The sequence below is a fragment of the Grus americana genome, chromosome 5, assembly GCF_028858705.1.
Source record: "Grus americana isolate bGruAme1 chromosome 5, bGruAme1.mat, whole genome shotgun sequence".
Lineage (NCBI taxonomy): Eukaryota > Metazoa > Chordata > Aves > Gruiformes > Gruidae > Grus > Grus americana.
This window is the reverse complement of record NC_072856.1, coordinates 63,619,946-63,644,327: the sequence shown is the minus strand read 5'-3', so window position 1 is coordinate 63,644,327 and position 24,382 is coordinate 63,619,946. Positions and strand designations below refer to the sequence as shown.

Below are 24,382 nucleotides of genomic sequence, written 5' to 3'. Positions count from 1 at the left end.
CCAGGGTTTCAACCAACAGTTGGATGCCTCACTACATCTCTTCTTTCCCCCAGGTACAGCCTGTCATCTATTGCCGTAAGGCTGGACATTTTACTTGTGTGAGACGCTGACACACAACAGCAGTGCTGTAACACATGTGATGTGTGTGCATTTCTGCTCCTCCTCAACACTCTCCCAGTCCCAGACATCCCACCACAAGCCAGAACAGAGCTCTATTCCAAATCAGTTTTACAATAATTTCCCAGGCATAGTCTTAGCCTAGAGTTTCAAGTCTGCAGAGAAAGCCTGTGGATTCAGCTGAGGGTTGAAAGGAGACCTGGGCCATGTCGTCAGGACCTGATGCAGGTGCAGAACATTTTCCTCTTGATGGTAGAGGAGCAGAGAGCCAGCGTGCCTCCCATCGCAGAGGGATATGAGCTTTCAGCTGGAGCCAGGTGCACAGGCTGTAAGGTTTCTACCCACGTATGTGAGACAGTGCTCAGGTGCAAAATCACAGCCCTCCCTCAGAGATGCTGTGGCACAAACCTTTAGTAGCTGGCACAGATAATGTGGGGGAGAGAAGAGGAAATTTCTGCTTAAAACCGTGGGACAGGATGCACGAGCTCGTATACCTTGTGCTGCAGAAGCCTCAGCCACCTCCCTGCAGTGGGGCAGACCCTCCTTAGGAGAGGGGTCTGTGGTTTGCTGTGGGAGCCATCTGTGCAGGAGGTGTCAGTTCTGTAGTGGTCCTTCTAGGGCACCTTTCCTCTTTGTTTGGTGCCTACAGCGAAGGGAGGGGTGGTGCAGGGATCTTGGCCCTCGTTGGTAGCTGGCTGATAGTCTTTGTTGCTCAGGATGTATGGGGAGGGGTCTGCAGTCCCTTCTTACCCGTGCTCCCAAAACGTCTGCCTCTGTGTGGACACAGTCATTAATGTTTGGCTTTGAAAGCTTCGTCCTAGAAGCTGCTGCTGGACTTTTCGTGAGCTTTGACAGAAGGTGCCTTTCACATCTCTGCTCCCAAGGAGCAGGGGAAGCCTGAAGGGTTGTCCCAAGTCCTATGCCACTGTGCTGCTACTTTCTCATTCCTCTGTAGCTGACCAGGAAACAAGAACAGATGGGCAGTAATGCTGTTCTGCTAGTCTGAGATCCTCTAGAGCAAGTGGATAGCAGCTGATAATTTGTCTCCAAACTTTCTTTCAGGATGCCTGGTCTAGTCAAGGGTCTGCTTTTTGCTCTGGGATTTTGCAAGGTACCGTGCAGATCTATTGGAGAAAGGGGCACTTTGAGGATTTCTGCAGCTGGGGATTGTTTAGTGTTATCAGAGCATGTGTTGGACAATTGGTGTTTAAAAAATATCAGTGGCTTGCTTGTGCCCTGTCTGAGAAGGGGGAACTCCAGCATCTCCTTGGGCTCAGAGCTGAGATTTTATAAAAGGGCTTGATAAATACAACAGTGTCCTTGCAACCCCCCCATGCGCTCTGCAATGAAATCACTCACAATAGAGCCTTCAAAACCACAGCTGTCAGTTTGCTACATACCTGCTCCAACTTCACGCATACACACACATATGCGTGTGAGCTTGTGCAGATGCACACACAGACACACACACTTGTGTGGTGAGATGTGGTGATCCTAGGTGTTTTATAAGTAAAGCAGAGACTACAGTCCTTCTTCCTGCCTATGGTATGCTCAAGAAAAGGAGTTGGTGATGGGACCCAGCCAGGCTCTCATGTATATTCTGGGGTTATGGATACTTTGATTTGTACACAGCTCCTTTGATTTATACTTGGCTCCAGCAGCCACTTAATGGTGACTTCAGCAGCTGAGAATAGCTAGAGTAGATGTATCACTCAGCCACTCTCGCATCCCCAGCCCTGCCCCCTGGGTTGAGATGCGAGGGGAAGATAGAGCCAGTATGTACCTGCCAAATTATCCAGGGAAGCTGTGGCACCAAATTTCAGTCCTGGCAGGGAGATCCGCTGTCTTCACAGACCCTGCTTAGTGCTGGTGTAGCACAAGGCAGACATAAGTAATTGCCAGAGAAGTGACTGTGCCCATGCAGAAGAGAGCAATGAAAATGTAGGCTTGATCTTGTTGTCATTTAAGCTGCTGTAATTCAGTGCATATTTCTGTTCCTTCCTTAGGCTGGAGTGAGCAAGGTCAGAGCCACCTCTGGAGCCTGTGTGACCCATATTCCTCTGGGTTCAATCCCAAACACTCATCTGTTTTGCATGTGGGCTGCTGCTCTGCATTGGTGAATTTTGTTTCCAGTTGAGGCATATTGGCTTGTATTAATTTAGGTTTTTTTAAATCCTCTGGATCATAGTCCTTGTGTGCACTGCCAAGGCTGTAACTGGAGACAGCCTAGCTCTTCTAGCCTATGTCTTCTGCTGAGTCAAGTCTTGTAAACTCCCAGTGGGATGTTTCACAGGCAGGGCTGGCTCTGTTTACATCCTTTCCTCCTGCTCATCTCATCTATGAGCTGTAGCTTTGCAATCACAGGCATCCCTGGTGTGTCGCTGCTGCTGCTGTTTCATTTTTATGGGGTCTTTGACTTGAACTGAACAACTGAATTTCACCCCTTCCTGGCAAAGTAATTACCAGAATAACAAGCCAATTTTTTTTATTTTTTTTTTTCAGATGGCACTTACAGTTTTTGACGCGTGTGCCCTTGCCATCCACATCGGATGATGTATGTAGTGTTTGTCCCTTGTTTTGGCATTTTGATATGTGTTAGAGAGGTGAAATGGCTTTAAAAGCTTTTTGCTGGCGCCTGCGGTTTGTTGCAGACCCAGTGGCACAGGCAGAATGTGATAAATTGAAATAAGACTGTTTCTCTACAGTTTCACATAGGGATGTTGACGTATAGGACTAGGTTGTCAGCTGGTGCAGATCCACTGTGCTTGCTACATGTGGCCAACCCTGACACCAAGGGAGCTAAACTGAATTACCTGAGCTGGAGGCTGATCCTCTGCAGCAAAGAACAGCAATTATGTAGTACAGTAATATCCTTCTTATTTAAGGGTAAAGTAACAGTTTAATGAGGATCATAGGCTAGACATTAACCTGGTTCTTAGTAAATGTAATGAAGTCAGTGAGTACCATTACAGTGTCATCTGATGGTTTTAGAGAAAATACACAAATTGCAAAGGAGTTTTCGGGGCCTTTCGCCCCCGGAGCTAATCCTCCCTGCAGCCTCCTCTGAGAATTTACCGCAGGCTGCGTAGAAATGGTTTGTGACCAAGTGCCCTTTCTCAGCTGGGTCCTTGTTGCAGTATAGATTGAGGGTGTCTCTCTTGAAACTGGTGGGACTCTGCATCGATATGAAAGTTTATTAAAATCAGTTAGTCTCTCCTGTGATCGTGTTCATCGTGACAGAAATGAAGATCTTAATCAGAACCAGGTTTGGTGTGCCATGTACCCTGTTGCTGATGTGCTCAGTAGACTGGCCCAACACAGATGTTTTATCCATTTAACACACGTCCAAGTTCTGCTGAATTTCATTGCTATTTCTTCTGGGGAGAGGATGGGGAAGCAGAGCCGTGGTTACAGATGTGGATAAACCACATCTTTTTCACTGGGCTGTTTTTCCCAGTTGCACTGATGTTTTCTTTCTGACTTTCTGTTCCTAGTTACTCCTGAGGCCACTGGGGGTTTTTTTGCAGTTGGAATCTTCATTATCCTCCCAGCAGTCCTCTTCCACTTCATCAACCAGAAGTTCTGCTTTGAAAAGAGAGGTTGGATCCCATGCCTGGAACATCAAGGGGGAAGAAAACACTACAGAGAAAAGTCCAGAGTTCATGAGGGCCTCGGTAACTATCACAGTATTATACCACCTTTGATGTACGGAATCTTCTTGAGGCTTTAATTGCTGGGAGGACAGAGATAGACCCATTTGCTGTGTCTCGGGTTATTTGTGTGGAGAACAGCAGGGTTTTGGATAGACTATAGTAACCTCCAAAACTTGATCAAATGGATATGCAATTGCTACCAGACTCCCATTATCTTTGTTGTCTGGAGCAATCTCTTGAAAAATGGACAGCAACACTGGGGAAAAAATACACTCCCCACTCTGTCAGTTGTGGGAGTGTTTTGTTAATCCAGCAAAGAGCAAAATGTGAGCAATTCTGAGTAACGACGCTGCCTTTCTGCTCACAAAGGATATGCCTGTCCTGGTTTTCTTGTAGTAGCTATTACACGCTCTTTCATGTGTTTGTTCTTGTCTGGAAACATTATGTCTTGGGTAAACCCATGAGTCCTGGCATCAAAATAACTGGGAATTTTACTGTGTTACAAAAATAACATTTTAATGTTTCTTAGCCATCAAAAGTCCTTCCATTCTGGTAACGGTGGTAACTGAGAATCGGGTAATTTCATCATACATTTGTTTGTAAATTTGCATGTCATAAGTGTATAATCATTGAAATAATCAGCCAAGAGGAGGCCTCAGAAGCCTTCCAGTTAAAGGGTCTGCTTCTCAGTGGTTCAGTCTTAAGGCTAGTTGTAGAAAGGCACAATTGTTGTCCCAAAAGTGGGATCGTTTACCCGGTGTGCAGTACGCCAATATACACACAGAGCAGAAGTATTTTATTTATTTCATGTCTGCGCAGAGATGGGTACTAGGTGGTAATTCCACAAAGCTAGCATGCTACACTGAATCCACCAAATATTTATCTTGTTACAGGATTAGAAAAACCCACCTAAATTTACGCTAATTGGTTATTAATTACCACATCACCTACTGTATGCTCCTTGAGGGTGTAGGGGGGTGTAATTTGCATAGTCCTTTAATTGGGTAGGTGGTGGCGAACCACCCCCCCAACCACCTTTCCCTTCCCCTGGTTACTGCCGATTCTTGTTGACTTCAGGCCTCTGGCACTCACCCAGCTCTCCGCTCCTTCTGGTGCAGGATGTTTCCTTTTTATCAGTTTTTCAGCTCTCCTTCAAGGCTACTCTTTAGCAAAGCATGCTTTTTATCAGTCCTTCGGCTCTTCTTCAAAGGTATAGTCATCAGCAAAGCAAGTAGTGCATTTAACCCTAAATTAAACAGTGTCTAAGCACTAGCCCAAACACATTTCTGTCCCTGTAAAGTGGAAAATTCTACTTTATGGATATCACAATCACAAAGTGTGGAACCCCTGTAGGGTTTCTGGGTGTACATCGCCTTGTACACAGAGTTCAGCATGGCTGTTGCAAAGGGCATGATCTGGTCATATTTTAGCAGTCCAGGATTTATGGGCAGTCGAAGGCTTGGATGCCACATGTGATAGGAAGTCAGCGGGGCTGACTGCTTCTTGCTAAATGCGTTAGTCAGCCAGGGACAAGCTGATGGCTCCAACAAGTTAAAAGTACAAATGATCCTTGAGATTATTCCCACTCGCCCCCATCTCCATTGAAAGTCCTGACTTTAATGTTTCTAAACAAAGGCTATGGTGGGTTTTTTTTTAATAAGCTTCCTTCATCAATATTATTTTTAAGTCTTTCTTCCCTTCTCTTCACCTCCCATCAAGTGGTGTAAAAATGTGGCTTTTATTTCGTTTTTTAAGATGACACATCTCCCAGGAGTGTGTGGGCGTTGACATTCTATGGAGCTGTCACAGGCTATCATGTAAACATGTATTTGCAATGCTTTTTAAAATGTGAATTATTAATAAACAAGGTGGCTTGCTTTTTTTGTGTTTTGTTCCTTCCAAATTTTGAAGGACAAAAAATTGTTTCCCAGCTGACACACTCGATGGCAATTTTCATTTCAGACTAAATCTTATGTCTGAGTAATAAACCTTTGAAAACATGGGTTTATAATGGAAACACTAATTCAACTTTAACTACAGCTGTGCCGTACAAGCAAAATACCACACACATTAATGAGGTGCTAAATCTGATACAGCAGAGGAATGTGTTGTAATCATTAATTACAATGGAAGTTTAAAGTTGGAGCCTGCTTTTTCCGCTCAAACAAAATCAGCTTGGCGAGTTGGAGCTAAGAGCTATTTAAAAATACCGTCTCTATATTTAGTTTAAATTTCACCATAGCATTTAGATACTTGTAAGGCCAATATGGAATACGCGTGTAGGAAATGCTAATGCTTTTAAAGGACAGCAGCATGAGAGAATAGATTAAACCCAGGGCTAACGTAACATGTCATATGGCGAATGTAAGAAACCTGGAGCCTGAGCTCGGGCTGGGAAGCCAGGAGAGGCTGTTTCTAGCACTGCAGTTGCCTAGCGAGGGAGCTGTCCCAGGAGGAGTGTTGACAAGCAAGAGTTTGTTTCAAATTCATAATCCGACCTTGCTGGGTAGAAAGGAGCAAGATCGTAACGTGTAATTTACTGGTTAGCATTCACTTTTCCTCTTCTCAGCTTCTTCTGGTGAGCTGTGTTTGTTACAAGGAGATCCTGGTTCTACAGACTCTGCTGTTCTTTAACATGTAACCCACTAATGATTGCTCTTTGTAGTTAAAAGATCTCAAGTTGAGGAAATCCTTTTGCTTCTTCACATCTGGAATTAAGAGTGGTTAGAACATATCTGTCTGTTACGACTAGCAGCTTTATAATTGTCTAAATAGGAGAGGAGGCCTTTTGCATTTTGATTCCGTGCATGAGATGTTTCTCTCGTCCTTGGATCTAGTTGAGTTTTGAGTTATCTACTGATGAAAAAGAGAGTTGGTATAGAAACATAAGCAAATCTGTCTACTTTGCAGGTGCACAGGCTGACATTCAGAAAATGTACTGTAAAGTGTCAAAGTCTGTGGTGGTGGTGGTGGTGGTTTTGCTTTTCTGTATAGAGCCTGACCTCAGAACGAGGCAAGTGACAGAATAAAATAGGTTTCCATCTTCATGACTCTAGGATACATCTGGCCAGTTTGTTCCTAATTTAATTTTAATTGCACAGTTTGTGTCCTTATGAAAGGAACAAGATAAGGCAAAGATCTTTGTGAAAATGAAGAATTAATTGAAAACCTTTCAGGAGACCCCAGGACAAAGCCTCTTAATTACTGGGACACAATGGATAGCGTTTTTGATACTTGAGGCTTTTGTGGATCCTATTCTTGACTGCTTCATTGACCTTAGTGATGAGCCCGTCTCTTGAGCAAGGATGTGCTGCCTTGATTGCTTCTCACTCAGCTGCAGGAGCCCATTCACTGCGGGGGTTGGAGCTCATCTGGACACAGCCAGCCGGTATTTAGGATGGACTTGGCACTGCAAGGGAGAGCTCAGAGCAGGCTGCAAAGCTTGGTAGAGAAGCTGGTAAACACGTAACCGATAGGAGGGTAGCACAGAGTCAACTTCACATGTTTTAAGCTTGCTTGGCTGTGCCCGTTGTTCCAGAGGAAGTGGTGGCAGTGTGAAACAGTCCTGAGCTGACTGAAGCAATGTAGAGCCTTGGTGTAGGTCATGTGCAGAATTCCTTAGTGAGGGAAAGATTAAACACCACACCTTTGGCCTTAATGGAGTCAGCTGGAGTGGTTCCTCACAGCATTGGTGATTTTTCAGGTGGTAGGGGAGCATGTGTGTGGGTGAAATTTCCACTTGGAGCATCCCCCCACTCAAGGAAGAAGGACCTTCCCTCTATCAGAGGCCTGGCAGATGTCAGCGGGGTCTCATGTGAGACCTTTTGATGCTGTGATGGTTTGGTGTCCCTTCCTGTAGCATGAATTTCAGGACCACGAAGTGGTGATGGTGTTCTTACATACGGCATTTATAGTGTTGCTGAGCCCTTTGCTTCAAAAGTTCATGGGTGAAATGAACTTCACAGGAACATGTGACAGTACTGGGCAAACCCTTGTGTGAAGAGCTGTGTCTAACTGTGTGCTTCAGTGCTGTGACTCAAAAAAAGAAACAGGCCCTCTTTGTTCTATACCATAATCTTTTTATAATGATGTGACCTGAGATCAAGAAAGAAATTGTGTTTTCTGACAGTGCTTTATACAAAAATATTCCAGTTGTGCCTTGCCTTGAACACTTGTCGTGATGTTAAGCATGTACTTCTGATATGTGAAAACAGCTTAAACATCATGAGGTTTGGAGAAACTTTTTTTTTATTTTTCCCTTCTGCCTTACCAGCCTTGAGAGTGCTTTCAGTTCATGTACTCAATCTGTTCTGCACAGCCACTGCTCTAGGCTCTGGGGCTAACAGCACACTTAAAATAAATAAATGGAGATGCAGTTCTTATATAAACCACTCATCTTCTGTAGCTGAAGCTTTAAGGAAAGTATCAACACCTGTAGCACTCAACCAAGGCAGGAATGGTGGCAGTGCTGCCTGGACGTCGACCTTGCTCTGTAAGTGCAGCCCTGGGCCCAGCCAGGCCCTGGGGACCCGGCATGTGCAGTGTGTGGGACCATCATCTCCTAGCAGAGGCTTAGCTTCATGTTCAGAAACAAGTAGTGTGGGTGCAGCGTGACAGTACCAGTCTGGTGCGTGCAGTAGACTGGCTTTCTCCAACGGTGTGGTAAGTCGTGGAAAGCCCGTGAATGTCCTTCTCCAAAGAAATACAATTGTGGTTGGTCTTTGTAACCCTGATGCTGAGTACCCAGTAGCAACGTTGTCCTTGGCAAGGTGCAGACTGGAAATGAATCTGGGGTTATTCATGTCACCTAGTTGAGGTAGGTAGCTCAGCCAGGGTGTTAGGTTCCTTGACCAGCTGGTGGCAGAAGGGAGAGGAGCTCTTGAAAGGGGTGTTTCTTAGTGCCTGAATGAAACCACTCTTTTAAGTTGCTTTTTCTCAATTGCTTTCATAAAGGCTCGTAGGAAGAGTGGCTGGATATCAGACTGTGTAACTATTGCCACTGATTCCTGCCCTAGACATCAGAGAGCCTGGTTTGTAACAAGGCTGAATTAAATGAATTATAAGAGTAGCTGAGGGAGCAGTTCCGAGGTTGGTAGGGGCAACTGCCTGCTCTGAATTCTTTTAAATCATTTGAAACTAGGTCTGGTTTTCCCAGTGACCCCTCAGCCTCCCAGCCTGTCCGGCTGGACTGGTGGTTGACTTAGCAGAAGTGAAAGGAGATGGCAAGTATGGACTTAGCCATGTGCGCACACAAAGATGGGTAACCAGGAATGGATAATCATGCACTGCGTTTGCCACTCAGGGCTGTGGTTCCCAAACAGCACTGCCTGCACTGCTCGATGGTGGTCCATGCAGAGCACTTTCTGTAAGCTCTGTGATGATGGAGTGTGTGTGGGGGAAGAAGGAGTTAGAGTAACTGGGTGACTCCTCAAAATGTTTCTAAAATATCTTCATTGTGTTAAACAGCTAGACATGCTCTCCCACTGCTAATTTCCATGCCAGTAATTGCTCTGATTGACCCTGGCTTGTTCAGTTGCTGCAGACTGGGTAGCATGATTGCAGGCGGGGTAGGGATTTGGTCTATTGGGTCTCCTCTACGACAACAGCTTGACAGCGTAGGTGGGTGGGTTTGAGTGGTGGTGTAAATTGGTGTTTCTCCAGCCTTTTGAACTTGTGATTTCCTTTTGACTCTTCTGTTTTCATGTGAGCCGACAAATGACAGCAGCTCAATTACAGAATGTGCTGTAATTTCTGACTGCAGGTTTCTTCTTTCAGTCCCCTAATCCAGTAATTACAGATGTTTCTCACTCCTTTGCCTTGAAAGAGCACAATTGCTACTACTAACACCACTTTTCTAATACTCCCATGATCTGTGACTTCATGCCCTTTTTGTAACCCTCAGTTTGAGAAGTATAAATAATTAAAGTTATTGTTGCTTTTGGTACTACCACTTGGCACAGAACTGTTAGTTTTCTGTGCCTATGGTGACAAGTGGATCTTTAAATGCAAGGGACCTTATTTTGATGTGGAGGATGTGACTGCCTTCAGTGGAGTGACTCTGGGCTTAGCACCAGTGCCGAGGCAGAATCTGGGTTTCTGGTATATCCAGGCCAAATATTATGGTCAAGGAAGGTGTTTCCATTTTCTCCCTCCTGAAAATTTCCTCAAGTTCTGTATTAATGTTTTGGTGGCATTGTATCTGTGTGTGCAGTCACAGATTCCCTGTTTTGTGAGTGCACTGGACTTACATGAAATGAACACCCTTCTGAGTTCAGGACATCTTACAGTCTAATCAAAACCAAAGTTGTGCAGTGGTCCGCATAGGAAATCACCATCAGCTCCTCAGCCCTGTTGCTGGTGGGGCTTTTGAGCGTAGTACTTGGATGCTCGTCTTTCAGGAGTGTTTTTTTTTGCCTGAATTGGTCACCATATACTCTATATGGTGGAGACCCCTGCTTTTTTGGGTTTTTTTTAAAGGCTCCACAGTTTTGAACAATTAATGTCACATTTGCATAATTCCTTTTTTCTTCAATCCCTTTCCTCTTCTCCCCATCCCACTAAAACTGTGAGGATCAGTAATTGTTGCCATTATTTTTGACAAAAAGAGAGCACGCAACAAAGGAATGGGAAGAAAGGAGGAGACACCATGGGGCTAAACATCCTGATCAAAACCACTTCTGTCATTTAGGTATCAATTTTTACAACTAATTTGGCACAGCTTCATTAGTAGCAAGCTGCCTGCAAAGACATGAGATGATTTGGGAGTGAGGAATAAGTCTGCAGGCTTTCTCTGCGTAGGCTAAACCCCGTGCAGCAGAGTGCATTGCTGTCTGTCTGATCTCATCTTTGTTTTCACTTCCCCCTTTTGGGGCTTGCAGGACCAATGTGTTGCAGCAGTGTGTTTATTGCCTTGTTGATTTGTAACCCATGAATGTTTCCAATGAGATGTGTCTAATTTATTGGCATAAACCATTAGATCTTCCTTGAATGCCCTGGAGTTTCTGAATCACCAGCTGAAAACTATTATTACAGAGCACATAGTCACTTGGAAAGTGCCTCTGTCTTCTCTTTTGTTGCCTTAAATTCAGCTACATAAATAGCATTTTTATAGCATCTAGGCCAAAAAGGTACCAAGATGTTCTGTATTTCTGTTTTGTTTTACCTTAGGGAAACTTGGTCAGCAGTGATGCTCAGAGTTGATGTGAACCTTGGGCACCGTCTGTGAACTTTCCTCATAACGCTTCTGTAAGAAGCTGAACAGCTTCAAGTGCACAGGCTGGTTTTGGAACTGACAATTTTAACTGGAAATACAGTTTAATCGTAGCAATGTTTGGTTATCCTTCACTGTGAGGATGGAAGGGCTTTGCTAGCATCTTGTTAAACATGATTCTTGCTTCCTACTACAGAAGGAATGAAGAGTCCAGATATCTCCCAGAACTAGGACAGAGGATTTCTTGGCCCAGAGCAGCTGCTGCCTGCCTTCAGCAGAGCCTCCCCTCCCCTATTTTACATGTGCGCTAGTTGGGCTCCAATCTGAAGGGAGGGCCAGGCTCATTATAGTTTTCAGTAGCTTAAATTAGTTAGTAAATCGTCTTACCCCTCCCAGCCTTCCTCACTTCCTCCTCTCATGAATAGCGAAATGGCCTTACCTTTTGTGCAGACCCTTTATTGTTCTGGCCATCAGCTTAGATTCACACCTTGGTTTAGGTTGTTCCTCCTAAGTTTGGAGCAAGGCTTCATGGTAGGTCTGTAACACTGCTTTTCCTAGCTGTCCACACAAATAAAGCTCCATGGATATGGGCATGGGGGGGGGGGGGTGATGCTGTCTGTATGAGGTCAGGGAATAAAGGTAAATCATTATCAGTGGCTTAATTAAAAGTTCTGAGAAGTGGGGAAGGCAGGAATCGTTCCTGTAGGTACATGTGGTCTAAACCGGTGACCCAGCACAGTGCTCAGAGTTTCAGTTGTGGACAGATGGATTCAGCAACTTGCCTGAACTGCTAAAAAAGCTTTTTTGGTACAATTTTCTTGGCAGTGGCAAAAGTAGTGCATCTTTCTAAAACAGTGATGTGACAAAGATGTCTTCTGATCTTTGGGAGCTGATTTCCTCTTCTTGTGTCTCTACATGGGACAGTACATTCCCAGGCAGTAGAGGTGAGGCTGTGGATTTCTTCCTCATCTAGTGTTTCACTCACTTGAAAATTGTTCAGTTGTTATATGCGGGGACACTGTTTTCAACCTGTGGCTTACAAGTCTCCCTACAAGGGAGGAGTTTGGTAGAAAACTTCTGCAGGGGCCTTCACAAAAAGTGACTGAAGAAAAGGGTTTGTGCCTACACTCCACAACAGCTTGAATAAGGGAAATCGTTGTAAGAAATGCTTATCTGATGGCAATTTTTTAGGAGTCTGCATATCAAGAAGATTGAAAGACACTTCACTAATATTACAAACCTCTGCATTGTGGTAGTGTTTGAAATTCTGCTCATAGTCTTCTTTTTTTAGCCATACAGTAATTGCACCTCTCAATGGGAACGCTACTCAGGAATAATGATCCTATCAAGATGAGGGAATATAGATTGTAGTAAAGGTTATGATGGTTTCTGTGAGAGGCTTAACATTGATCCTTTTAGCTATCTGATTTTCCAAGAGATAAAAAAAACCCCAACTTTGAGTTAAGCAGGCGATTCAGTGTGAAAATTCTTGTGGTTAGTTTTAGAAGATGGAACTTGAAGTGAATTTGCTGGTTCTTTTCCTCTCTCTTTTTTGATGAATGCTTTTAAAAAGAAATGGATTTTTCTTTCCCACACATTTTAAATGCTTTTCGCAGTTCTTTTACTCTTTTTTTTTTCTCTAATGCAAGTCAAAATTGTTAGAGAATTCAAAAGTAAAAATCCGTTATGTTGAAAAGGCCATGTTGTGAAAGATATCATAAACACCCTGTTAGAGCAGTGCCTGCTAATTAAGGGAGAGAGCTCCTGGGAAACAGCAAGCCTATAACAGAGCTCAGCCCCCTTTGATCCTCTGTTGAGTTTGTAAAAACGTTGCCCGCCTAAACTTGTCTGCAGCTTGTTATACATTTTATCCATCTGCTGCAAGACCAAAAATAAGCGATTTTTAATTTGGTTGAACTCCAGTTGTTCAGCATATCGTTGACTGCGGAGCCTTCGGTAAGAGAGAGAAGACAGGAGGAAAAGGCAAGCAAAGGCTCAACAGAGTCAGACACCCTGGAAATTGCGTTGCTTTTGCCTGTCGGGATTTACATAGGCACTGGATTGCGAGTTGTACAGGTGCGTTGCAGGTCTTACTGCAAAACGGTTCAGATTATTTGGGTGAAATATACTTCAGTGTCTATCTATTGTCTATAAACTGAAATCAAACCATTTGTTGGGGTTCTCCAGCTTTAATCCAGACAAATTTCCAGATCTTGGGTAGAATTGTGCATGTGTTTATACATATGTGTGTGTGTCGTGATTCCCCCCAGCCTACTTATAGCAAGATGATCGAGGCAACTACTTGGTGTATGAAAGATGTATGTTCAAGTCTCATCTGCCTCTTTGGATGACAGGGTGACCACATCAAAGCCCTGCAGGTGACTGTAGATCACTGCTTTAATTCCATGACTGAAATAAAATCTTACCTTGAAAAACTCCCTCTGTCTTTATGGTTGTGATGCCAACCTCCCTCATGCGGAGTCTCTTGTGCAGGACCGTGACGTTTGCCTGAGCTGTGGTGCAGTCAGCCATCATCTGGGAGTAGTGGGATGGCTCTGTTGGACCAATTGAGTGTTAGCTCTGAAATCTAATAACTAGAGGAGCTAATTATTCCCTATGCAAATATCACAAGTCTATGTTCTGTTGGTTTTTAGAACAGATCAGCGCTTCATTTTAGCACCCATATGTTTTATCTGCATTGGTTAGCTATCACTCCTGGATGCCTGCATCCCTCCTGTATCTTGCTGCTGAGAGGGAGACAGAGAGTTATGAAGTTCTTCTTTCATCAGAAATCAGAGATTCGTTTGCTGTTGCCTGTAAATAAATGACAGGCTAAAAATGTATCCAGTACTTAGCCACCCAAATTTATCTCCTTCCATGCCTGGAAGCATCTCACTGTTACGAGTACCATCTCCTCCCAGTGACTTCTCTGGTGCTGTGACTTACCAGTAGCAAATCTGCATTACGCTGAAAATGTTTGGACTGTCTAATCACTTTAGCTCTGTGAGAAAATAAGTTGCACAAAGCAGAGAGGCTTCACCAAGGGCAGGGTTGGGAAGAGGAGAGCCGATGAAGGGAAGAGCTCACATGGGAGGTTACGCCATGATATTGTCTGTTCTTTGCCAAAGACGTAATGTGTGGCTGGGAGCGTTACCCGGGTCCCAGCGGCTGAGCCAGAGGCCAGCAGTTGACAGGTGGATACCGGAACAGTGCATGCCCCGAGCCCAAAGAGTTCGTAACAGCCGTCAGCTTTTAAAATGGCTCTAGTAACCTGCATTCATTTACTGCCTTTGTCAGGACTGTAATTCTTAGTACGTACTGAAGCTGATTGTAAACTTGTTGGAAGTGTCTGCACTGTAAGTCAACACTACTGAACAAAAACATTCAGCACAGGTGTTTCAGAAGGTGAAGACCTCTTAAGATCTCATATGTAAAGAAGCTGCTTCCTAAGCAAGGTGGGATCTCCTTGTCCATGCTCCATTTAAAAACCCAAACCACTGAGATTTCCACTACATTTCTGTGGAGACCATTTCACAAGGTAACACCCATTGCTGCTGAGCTTATTTTCTTGCTGTTTATATTGTATTTATCCTTTTATAGTTTGATTGCTCCTAGACCTCTAAATTCAGCAAGACGCTGGTATTAATTTTGAAGCTTCTTTTTCCTTCTTTTTAGTTGTCTTTTGGCCTAAAATCTGCAACTATTTGATTCTTTCTTCCTAACCCCATCATCCTATCTATAGATTTTTCCTTCTTCTCAGAGTTCCTAAAAGAATATCTGTCTTGTGATAACGTGGGAAGATGTATATCGGGCAAAAAAAGCACCTTAACTTTCTGCAACTTATGTTTTTACTTAGGGTTTAGATGAGTTTTGAGAAAACATGTCATATAGATGTGATACCAATGCTTTTGTTAACTCCTGTTCCCAGTAATTTCATACCTATAATATTCCACCTCCTGCGTTGCTGGGTGGGGTTTTTTGTGTTTTTTTAATTATTTTATTTTATTTTTTATTTCTTTGAAGGGCAAAACCACTCTGGTTTGTTACTCTGTGGGCAGAGAGGGCTTCTTCAGAGCCTTTCTGGAGCAAAGCATTTGAGATGGTTGTCTGCCATGGGCTGGTTCTTCGTGCTTTAGGCCTGTCATTTTAATAAATCAAAACATAATTCTCCCCAAATTCTGCACCAGATTTCCCCATCTGGACATGCTGATGCTAAGGGTGTGGTGGAAGTCAGGGCCAGGAGATTATTTGATATTTTTGACTGCAGGTTGTTTTGTACTTTTTTTACCAGGTCTATTGACAGCTGTAACCAGAATGTGTGCGCTTCAGAAGAGGTACGTCTACTCTAATGTTCTATGTTTTTATTTTTATATAAGGTTTAGTAATTGAATGAAAGCTTTCCAGATCTCTTCAGGAATATGTGTAATTTGTCCATCATTTATGGATTTCTGGTGGTATTCTTAATGGGTAGAAGTCCTTTTTCCATTTCTCCTCTCAGTTCTAGACATCTTATGTAGATAGTGTGTCGACAGGTGTTGATGGACAAGCAATTTACAGTAATCTCTTATGATGCTTATTCTGTAGCTCCCTGAATTATAAGTGACATGCTGGCAAAGCTGAACAACTGATCACCAGATACTGGCATAGTGTTAAACATGGCTTCTGAGGCTGCTCAGAATTTCCTTCAGCCACTGTCTTCTTGGATGTCTCAAATATATGAAGCTATCCAACAAGCAGGAGACTCTATATCTGCTTCACTGCTGAATTTGAGTGGAGTGGGTCGTAAGTCAGAAGAAGAGAGGAACCGGGACTTGGAGAATAATGGAGGAGTTTATGAGGATTATTCTGAGGAATCAGATGATGAACGACACCTGGACCTCTGGGATGAGGAATACTTGTATCCTAGAGAAGATGGTTACATTGGGGGTCCTGATCTTACTTCACAAGACCTCCCTCATGGCTTTGACATGGGTTTGCAGAGGCAAAAGCGGGTTAAAAATACCAGCAGCTTACCCGAGCAGTGTGTTGAAAGCACCAGGTCTTTGACAGCCAATGGATCCTACTGGATGAGTGAAGACCTCCAGCCGCTTGATTGGCTTCCTCCCATCGCTGAGGAAGAAGGTGAGCCCTCTGTGAGGATGGGAGGTCATGAGGACAACCTCAGCTTGGGTGGCTCCTTAAAAAGAAGTAACAGCAAGGGAAGTTTTGCAGGTAAGCAGCTAGCACGCACCCTGACAGTATTATCCAGACCTCTTTTTTCTGGTATTGATTTGATTTAGTTGCTAATCTGCTCATTATGGTCTATGTTGGCTTTGTTTCCCACAGTTAAAATAAAACTCCTTAAATCCCAAAGAAAAACCTAACCCTTCCTCTTCTGTTTCCAATTCTTCTATCATTCGTGAGACTAATCTCATTGAAATAAGTGGAAATCTCCAGGGTGAAATGCTGTGTATTAGAAGGCAATCGGGCCCTGTTTCTGTAGCCAGTAGTATTTTGCTCCCCCCCATGTTTTGTTTCTGGAAGCAGGACCCTTCAAAGGGAGTGTTTAGCCTTAAGCCTTTGCTTTGAGAACCATCTGCCTTTGCGTCATTGCTATTAAAGATATATATAATCTCAAACCTTGTTTCTTTGTGCCAGGAATCTCAAGATGTTACTGTGCCATGTGCTGTGAAATGCTGTACTAAAAAGCCAGCCATATCTCATGATTTTATGGATGAAAGGCTCCCAAATCGCTTCCCTCCCTTCCCACCACCCCCACAGGCTTTTCAAATAAGACTGAAGAGGACAGCAGGCAGGAGATTATGAGAAGGAGAACTGAAATTGATATTTTCAGTTTTTAAATAGGCCTAACTATGACTTCTGATCATTAAGTGACATGAATAGCTTTTCAGGCGATTGTGTTCAGGACTGAATTTCAGCCATGTGACTAAATACTGCTGTAAATGTGGCTGGAAGTTACCTGGGTCACAGAGGACCGATGGAGACGTATGTCCCAACCACAAGCAGGAAAGCTGCAGTCCTGCTGACACCATCCTTGGGTCTTCCTGGGTTAAAGCTGCTCTTTACAGACATCCTAGGAAGGGGCATAAGGGAGGAAAGGAGGGTGGGAGTGGGTCTACAATATGGAGCTGATGAAGAACTTGAGACACACTGAGCGTTTCCAGAATTTGGCTTCAGATATCTAAATTCTTTTTTTTTAAAGCAGGCAGTAAATGCTCTTGAAAATATTTGTTTTATAATGACCAAAAGCTTTTAATCACTCTTGGCTTCTAGGGAAGTCTTACATATTTAGCCTTTTCTGTGCAGACTGCGGAAGATCAGCCTGTTTGTTTTCGTATTTAATAGGAATATCAGACTGAGAGGGTATAAACCCTGACGGTGTTCTTTAATGAATGTTAAAATTAGCTCTTTTCTTTATTACTATTCCTCACACTGTTATGGCCAGGGAGTAAATAATTAAAAAGAAGTTTTGGTCTAGCTGTTCTGTCTCCCAAACTGGGACCGCTTATTTCATATGCCAAATGAACAAATGCCAGTTCTCAGGTTAAGCACCCCAGAGCTGTATCTCTTGGAGCCCAACCTCCAACCTGTACAGATTCTCTGCCTTCTGGTACCCCTACGCATTGCCTGTGCAATAGCCTGCCCGCAGGGTTTGTTCATAGGCACCAAGTCAATGCTGCAGGGCTGGATTTACTCTGTGTGTGTGGATTATGTGCCCAGTGCGTGCACAGACACCATGGAGCAGGGCATGTAGTGTCCTTCCAGGGAGTGCTGGGGCCATGGATCCTCCTGGACAAGTGCTATCCAGGGCACAACCTTATCTCCTGCAGAGCCTGTACCCTCAAGAGGGGCTGTTAGAGTGATTCATGGCAAATCCTGCAGCTCCTCAGAGTAGGCTGGGGAGCAGCCACGTGCCAAATGCATTATTCTGATGGTGGCCTCCAGGTCTTTGTCCTGTCTCTGGACTACACCCTTGCTCACAGTGGGTGAAAATATGGTGAGCTCTCAGGGAAATGGGGGCCAGGAATGGACTGCTGTCACTGTCAGAGCAGTTTCTCACCTGCAGTCTTGTCTGCAGGGACATCTGAGAAAGAGGGTCCTTAGGAGCATGTGATGGCCCAGATGAATTTTCCTGGTGAGAGACACATGGAGTGACAGGTGGATGCCAGAGTAACCCATCGCTGCAGCTAAAGGAGAGGGTCACTCTGAACCTCTCTCCCAGCTGAGAGCAGGTATTGACCAAGTTGCTGTTGGACTCTTAATATTTATTGGCTTTCCTTCTCAGTAAGCCATCTGGAGCCATTGTGGACTGGAAGGCTGGCCTTACAGAGCACCCCAGCACCTACATTACTCCTGCCTAGAGCTCTCTACTTCCACATGAAGCACTTTAGAGGGCATTGCATAGCTTTTTACACCAGAGGGAATGTCACTCCAAATGCTCTCAAATAGTCTTTTATCTTTTTATCTCTGCAATGCACTGCACAAAGGGCCATCCAATGGTCTCAAGACTTTATAGTCATGAAGTTGGCTGTTTGAGAGTTGAAGGGCTGGGAGCTGATGCCTTTTTTCTCAGAACTATCTAAGTTGTATAATAGGACAGAAAGTGCTGAACTGTGATTTGAAAATGTCTTCCAGAAGATCTTTGATGTGGGAGAAATCGTTTTGCTCTTCTAAGTGACCCTTCACTTCCAAAACACACACATGCTCTTTGTATTTCATTTTTCAACTCTTTATTTCCTCTTTTTCCTTTAGATTCATTCTCTAACATCAAGAGTATGAACTCTTCTGATGGTAACCTAGACATGCAGAGAGGCTCTAATAGTCTAGCAACTTAAAATTTCAGTCATGGATTAAAATGATCAGGTGAAGATGTTTGAGGTACCCTTACTTCTGTTAGCTTTGTTACCTAACCCTAAGTGACAATGTAAGCGAGCATATGGACTTGCTGACATTCAGCAAAGCGTTCAGTAGCATCAATATTAGCTTTGAACATTTTTCCTTCCATTTGGCATTTTTTTTTTCCCCATTTCTGCAAAATACATGTTTCCTGTTTATCCTTATATTCTTTTCAGAACATTGCATCTTGACTTTATTTCACTTAATGTACCATATTTCTCTCCACAATAGAATATTTTAAAGCTAAATTGGCACAAAACAGTAGCAATGCTGAATGCTTTTTGTTGCCATGGAAATATTTCTGGGCACTTACTGAAGAACTGGTTGCCAATAGTAATGTAACAGAGAAAATAGATATGCTTCATTTAGCAGCCACTGGTGATTAAAGAGCCACAGAAACCCGTTACAAGGTCATTCCAATATATGGTTTATTGAGTTTAGGAGGAAAAAACCACACCAACCCTAGATGAGAATAATTTTGTTTTAAAAAAAGATGCAAACCAAAATCCAATAGTTGTTGCCCTCTCTTAAACTTACGGTACATTTCTGAGGTGAAATAAAATAAAATTGCAGTTAAAACCCGTCATTACCCCTTCTCCTTTTTATCCAATATGTTTTTGATCACATTTTTACCTCCCAGGATATGTTTCCTAGCTCCCAGAGTAGCTTTTCTGAGACTCCAAAGCAGCACACACGTTATTGAAAACCGTTTTTAGGCTTAGGGATCTAATAAAGTGTTTGAGCAGTGAAATTCTTGGGTTCTTAAGTCAAACGTCTGTTAGATACTGTGAGGCATGCTAATCAGCAAGGTGCAGGTTTGGCTGCCGCTCAGTCCTGATCTGTACTTAAATGCTGCTAGTAACGTTGTGCCAAGGTTTCAGACAAATGCAGGGAAAAGTTTTTCACTTTGGATACTTCTGATTGACAGTTTAAAAATGAGGAGGTAGTTCAGCAGGAAATAGTGCAATGCCCGGTGTTTGGTTTAAGAGGTTAATGATGGGAAGGCAGACCCTTCCGTGCATGCAGATCCCCGCCACCATTTGCACAGCGTGTCGTTGTAAATTTTGCAAATACAGATGAATTTGCTCTTGCAGCTTCCCTGAGACCCTCCTTCCTTGTCTAACCTCAGTGCTTCTGATAGAGAAACTGTCTCTCATTGCAGAACGGGGAGAGAGCAGCCTTCGCATTCCCCCCGCGGCTAAGATACTGCTGATCAGCTGACTGGGGGTGGTGGCGAGAGTGTGGCTGCCAAATCCATCATTGCACATTTGGCTTAAGAATTGGAAAAAAAAAAAAAAGCAGTGGTGAAATAAGCCACTTCTAAAAGTAGTGTACTGCAAGCAGAAGGGTAGAGCTGACCAGTCCATCTGCTTCCCAGCCTGACTTTATAGAGAGAAAAAAAAAAAAAGTAATAACAAAAAAGGTGAAAAGCAGCAATAATTGCGCCGTGAATGCAATGGCTTTAGCCCACTTCTTCCTCAGGGCCCATGTCATTTGCAAACATAAAGTCAAAATGACCGTTAAGTTAGCAGTTTCAGCAGACACTGCTCTGAAAAGGCACGGGGACAGACACACCAGCAGAGCTGAGTCTTCTGAATCAGAGCTTGAACTATTTTTGCACCATGAGTTCTGTGACTGAAGAGTCTCCCGAGCTGTCTGACACTGTGTTCATAACACTAGTGTAATTTATAGGTGAGCACTACACTTAAACGGCATGAAGTCTGTGGAGATTTTTTTTCCATCAATTAGACAATCTCAGTGCTAGCTAAAGATTGCATTTCAGTTGTACTAAAATAAATTTTTTGACCTTGGAATACTAGGAGGTTTGACATCCTAATATGAATCTTGTCTAGATGGCTAGTTATCCTCAATACATGTGTAAGGGGAGGCATGCCTCTGAGGCTCTGGGAGATTTTAAAACTAGAAAGCACTATTGCATTTACTTACCTTGGCCTCCAGCTTAACAGGGTTCATTGATTTTTGCCGGTAATTGCTGTAGTAAAGGCAATTATTGTTTCTGCTGTATGTGAGCACTCCTGACCTCAGTAAATGACCCTTCATAGGGCCAGGAATCCCTAGGCAAGAAGTGAGTTTTCATTAGGTCCTATAAACCCATATACCAAAATGTACCTGTAACAAAAAGGTGTTGCTTGTGTGGTAAATAAAACTTCTGCTTGAACCTGAGACTAAAATAGATAGATGGCCAGTTTCCATGTAAAGATCCTAACCGCTGATGAATTTTATCACCTGTCTGGCTATGGAGCCAGCCAGTGCTCTAGCCAGAATGTAGCCCTATAAAAATCAGTGCCTGTACTCAAAGCAGGACGTTTAAAGAGGCTACACTGGATCAATAGCACCACGAGGACTGAGTGAAGGAAAGCAAAGACAGACAGTGGACCAGAGCACTTCACAGAAAATGCTCCTGGCTGTTCGAGTGGGAGGAAGCGCTAACGTGACTGGGGACGCATCTGGTCTCTGAAGAATGTGGTATGAATCCGCAGCTTTCTGAAATGAAGTGCATTGAATGCTTTCTCTCTGGGAAATTCAGAACCACTCAGTGTTTGTGCACAGACTTTTGTCCTTGTGAAGGTGGTACCATGTTCCTTTTATATTTAAAATACTCCTTTGCAGTTCTGTCTTTTCAAAGTTTCAAATTATAAGGGATCTTCATCCATGATGCAAAAAGTAAGTGGTGATGAGAGTACACAACAGCCCTGAAAGGAGAGTGGATTGCGGTATGTTAGCTTTACAGCTGGGGGAATGAAGCCGAAGAGTGCTTCAAAACACAAATTTTCAAAGGTGCTACCGTTGCAGGCTCTGTCTTGGGCCTGTCAACATTGCTGTTCATCCTCAGTTGGTGATTTTAGACACAGTGTCTTTATAAGCCCACAGGAGATGAGTAGTTGGGGTTTTCACCAAGTTCCTTGTCTGGTGGGCAGAGCTTCCTTGTGTCTAGCTCCATAGGGGGCATGAGGAAGGCTGCTCTGTTCAGGATGCTCTTGCCATTTAGAAGGTTGCATAAGCTGTATGGAGAAGGATGTATTTGAGAGGAAGAAATGGATTTTGCCATTCAGTGCAGTTACAGAACAAATTGTGTGTGTGAGCGTGTGTGTTTGTGCACGTATTTTCTGATCCACTTTTGCTAAGTGGCATCCTCTTCCCACTCCCCATATGGCAGTTACGTCTCTGCCTTCCTCTGGGAAGGTTGTTTAGGACTCAAGAGGCTTCATTTACCAATAAACAGCATCTTGGCAGCATCTGGGAAGTGCTGCCTCTATCCTAGAAACCCTGCCTCCTCACCTTCCATCTCCTACTACAGGCGAGGCAGGTGTGAATGATCTCATTGTGTTGTGGTGGAGGTTACGTGGAGGCATACTAGCAGCACTCTGTGCAGAGCTGGAACATAGTATTTCTCTGTGCTGATACAAACGGTAGTACTTTTTTCACTTATGCAAACCCATAATGGCAGGCAAATGCTTGCAGAAGGGAATGACCATTAGGGCTTTTGGAAGCACAGGTAATCCATCTCTGTTTCTTCCTAGCCTCACAGCACAAAACCCACTAGTGTAAGCTTAAATGAGATGGGATCACTGTGCCAAAAGGTGAGCTGGTGTTGGTCCTCACCCATTGCCAGATAGGGGTGGGGATAAGATGTCCTTCTGCCCAGTTCATTTTTGGCTGTTGTAATGACCTGTTGGCGGCAGCAGCCATCATTCTGAGTTGCCTCATGGACTCCTGAAACAGTTTTAGCCACCAAGGAAAAAGACTGCAATGAAAGAAAAGAGGAAGATTGCAGTCATGGAGGAAAAAATGTGCAGTTTTATAGACAGTGAATGGCATTGTTGGGCTATGTGGGTCTTCCAGGTAACGAGGAAGGTGTGGTTGGGCTGTACCTCTGCAGATGCTGTTTGCGTGATTCTCATGCAATCTCCTCCTGAAGGAAGGCTTCATCAGTACCTATTTGTAGACCAACACGATTGAATCTTAAACCAGTCCCTAGCAATATCTGTAGAAAATCCTTTCTAACGACCATGAAAATAGCTGCTGCTCTCATGGCTTCTTCACCCTACTTAAAAGTTCCCTGATGTTCAGATGGGTGGTCCCCTGTCTAGAGAGCTCAGTATCCATGTGAGATGAAGCATCCCTGGAGGGATTCATTGCACTCGGTGTGAGTGCTTGCCCACGCAAGCTGGTCACTTGGAGACATTTCTCTCCTCAGGCTGCGAGAGATTCAAGCCCATACGGTCTATACGTAGCAGCATAATCTGTGTAGGAGTATTTTTCAGCAAATAACATGAGTGGTGGTGCTGGAGAGAAAGCCCTGAATTTGGATTAATGAGAGCACTGAGGTTTGCTGAAGGTCTGTGTTACAGGGTCAATTTGGGGGTCTAGACTTATTGCCATAAATAACGTAGCTAATAAACGATTGGGCCTGAGGGTGCAGTTTTGTAATTGTCCCTAGCTGATGTAAAACTGCAGCTGAGATGTATTGTCCTTCCCTGATCACACAGTTGTGCTACCTTCCGTGTCTGGCCTCGCGAGCATGCCACTTTGTGGTGAGCCAGACCGGCTCATTGCTTCAGCTGAGAGTCACCAATCCCTTCCCGATTACTTTTGAATCAGGTGAGTTGGCCACATGATTGCTAAAACTGAAAAAAAAAGGAAGAGGGGCAGGGAAAGAGGACAGGATTGTCCCTTTTGGGTGGCAGATTTGGTCCTGAATGCATGAGAGTCTTGTTGCACCACATCCTCACCCACTGCTGCTGTGAAGTGTGTGATTTTCCCAGGAGTGCCATGGAAACTGTGGTGGTACAGCGGTGGTAAAGGGGGGCTGTGGTGAATCAACCCTCTGATAGCAAACAGAAAGTTTCAATTAGAAAAATCAGTGGGAGAATAAATATCTGCCTTGTTGCAATGCAGTTGTTATCCGTAGCAACCCCAAACAAATATCTTTGCGAGGGAGTTGATTTCCACCCTGTTAATCAGCAAACAAAGACTTGTGGGCATGAAGCTAATGGTTACAACGTTGGGTGCTATGAATGGTACGTAATTGGTGTGCATACGCTGGGTCTAGCAGGCTGTGTGGTGTAGCAAAACTGCATTTTAAAGAGGAGCAAGAGTCAATGGCCTGGGTTTCCTGGGCATTTCCTTGGCCAGTTCGATTTCTGCTAGGTGGAAGGCCATTTTCTGAAAGAAGCTAGTCCAAATTCAGAGAAACTTCCTGAAATGTAGTGGAGAGAGCTTACAAAGTGGCTCCCTTGCACCAGGAGAAGTGAGTATCCAACCCAAGCAAACAAGTAGAAGAGGCGATTGGTGGGGAACGTGAAAGCTACCAGGAAAACTGTCATAAAAATAATACTTATAAAGTGAAAGTTATTATTTGTTGGAAGCAAAGGACAGTGTTTTCTAACTCGCTGACCACAGGGATCCAGCAGTTTGTTTAGTTTCCGAGTCCACGAGCATTTAGAGCCGCACACCCCGGAGCACACAGCTACACCTGTGCCCA

At 43.9% G+C, this 24,382-nt stretch overlaps 1 protein-coding gene across 6 annotated transcripts in view; it reads left to right on the top strand.

The window, feature by feature from the left end:
• The window catches only part of SYT16 (synaptotagmin 16), a 111,499-nt gene that overhangs the window by 52,813 nt on the left and 34,304 nt on the right, over window positions 1–24,382 (top strand). For 3 of the 6 annotated variants that reach the window (XM_054827614.1, XM_054827613.1, XM_054827615.1), the window contains 3 exons: window positions 3,612–3,791; window positions 15,272–15,314; window positions 15,565–16,191. In XM_054827614.1, coding sequence (XP_054683589.1) covers window positions 15,636–16,191 — 556 coding nt within the window. In that variant the 5' untranslated portion in view covers window positions 3,612–3,791; window positions 15,272–15,314; window positions 15,565–15,635. Of the gene's footprint in view, window positions 1–2,619; window positions 2,672–3,611; window positions 3,823–15,271; window positions 15,315–15,564; window positions 16,192–24,382 lie in introns of those variants that run through there. The other 3 variants (XM_054827616.1, XM_054827617.1, XM_054827618.1) reach the window with 3 other exon arrangements.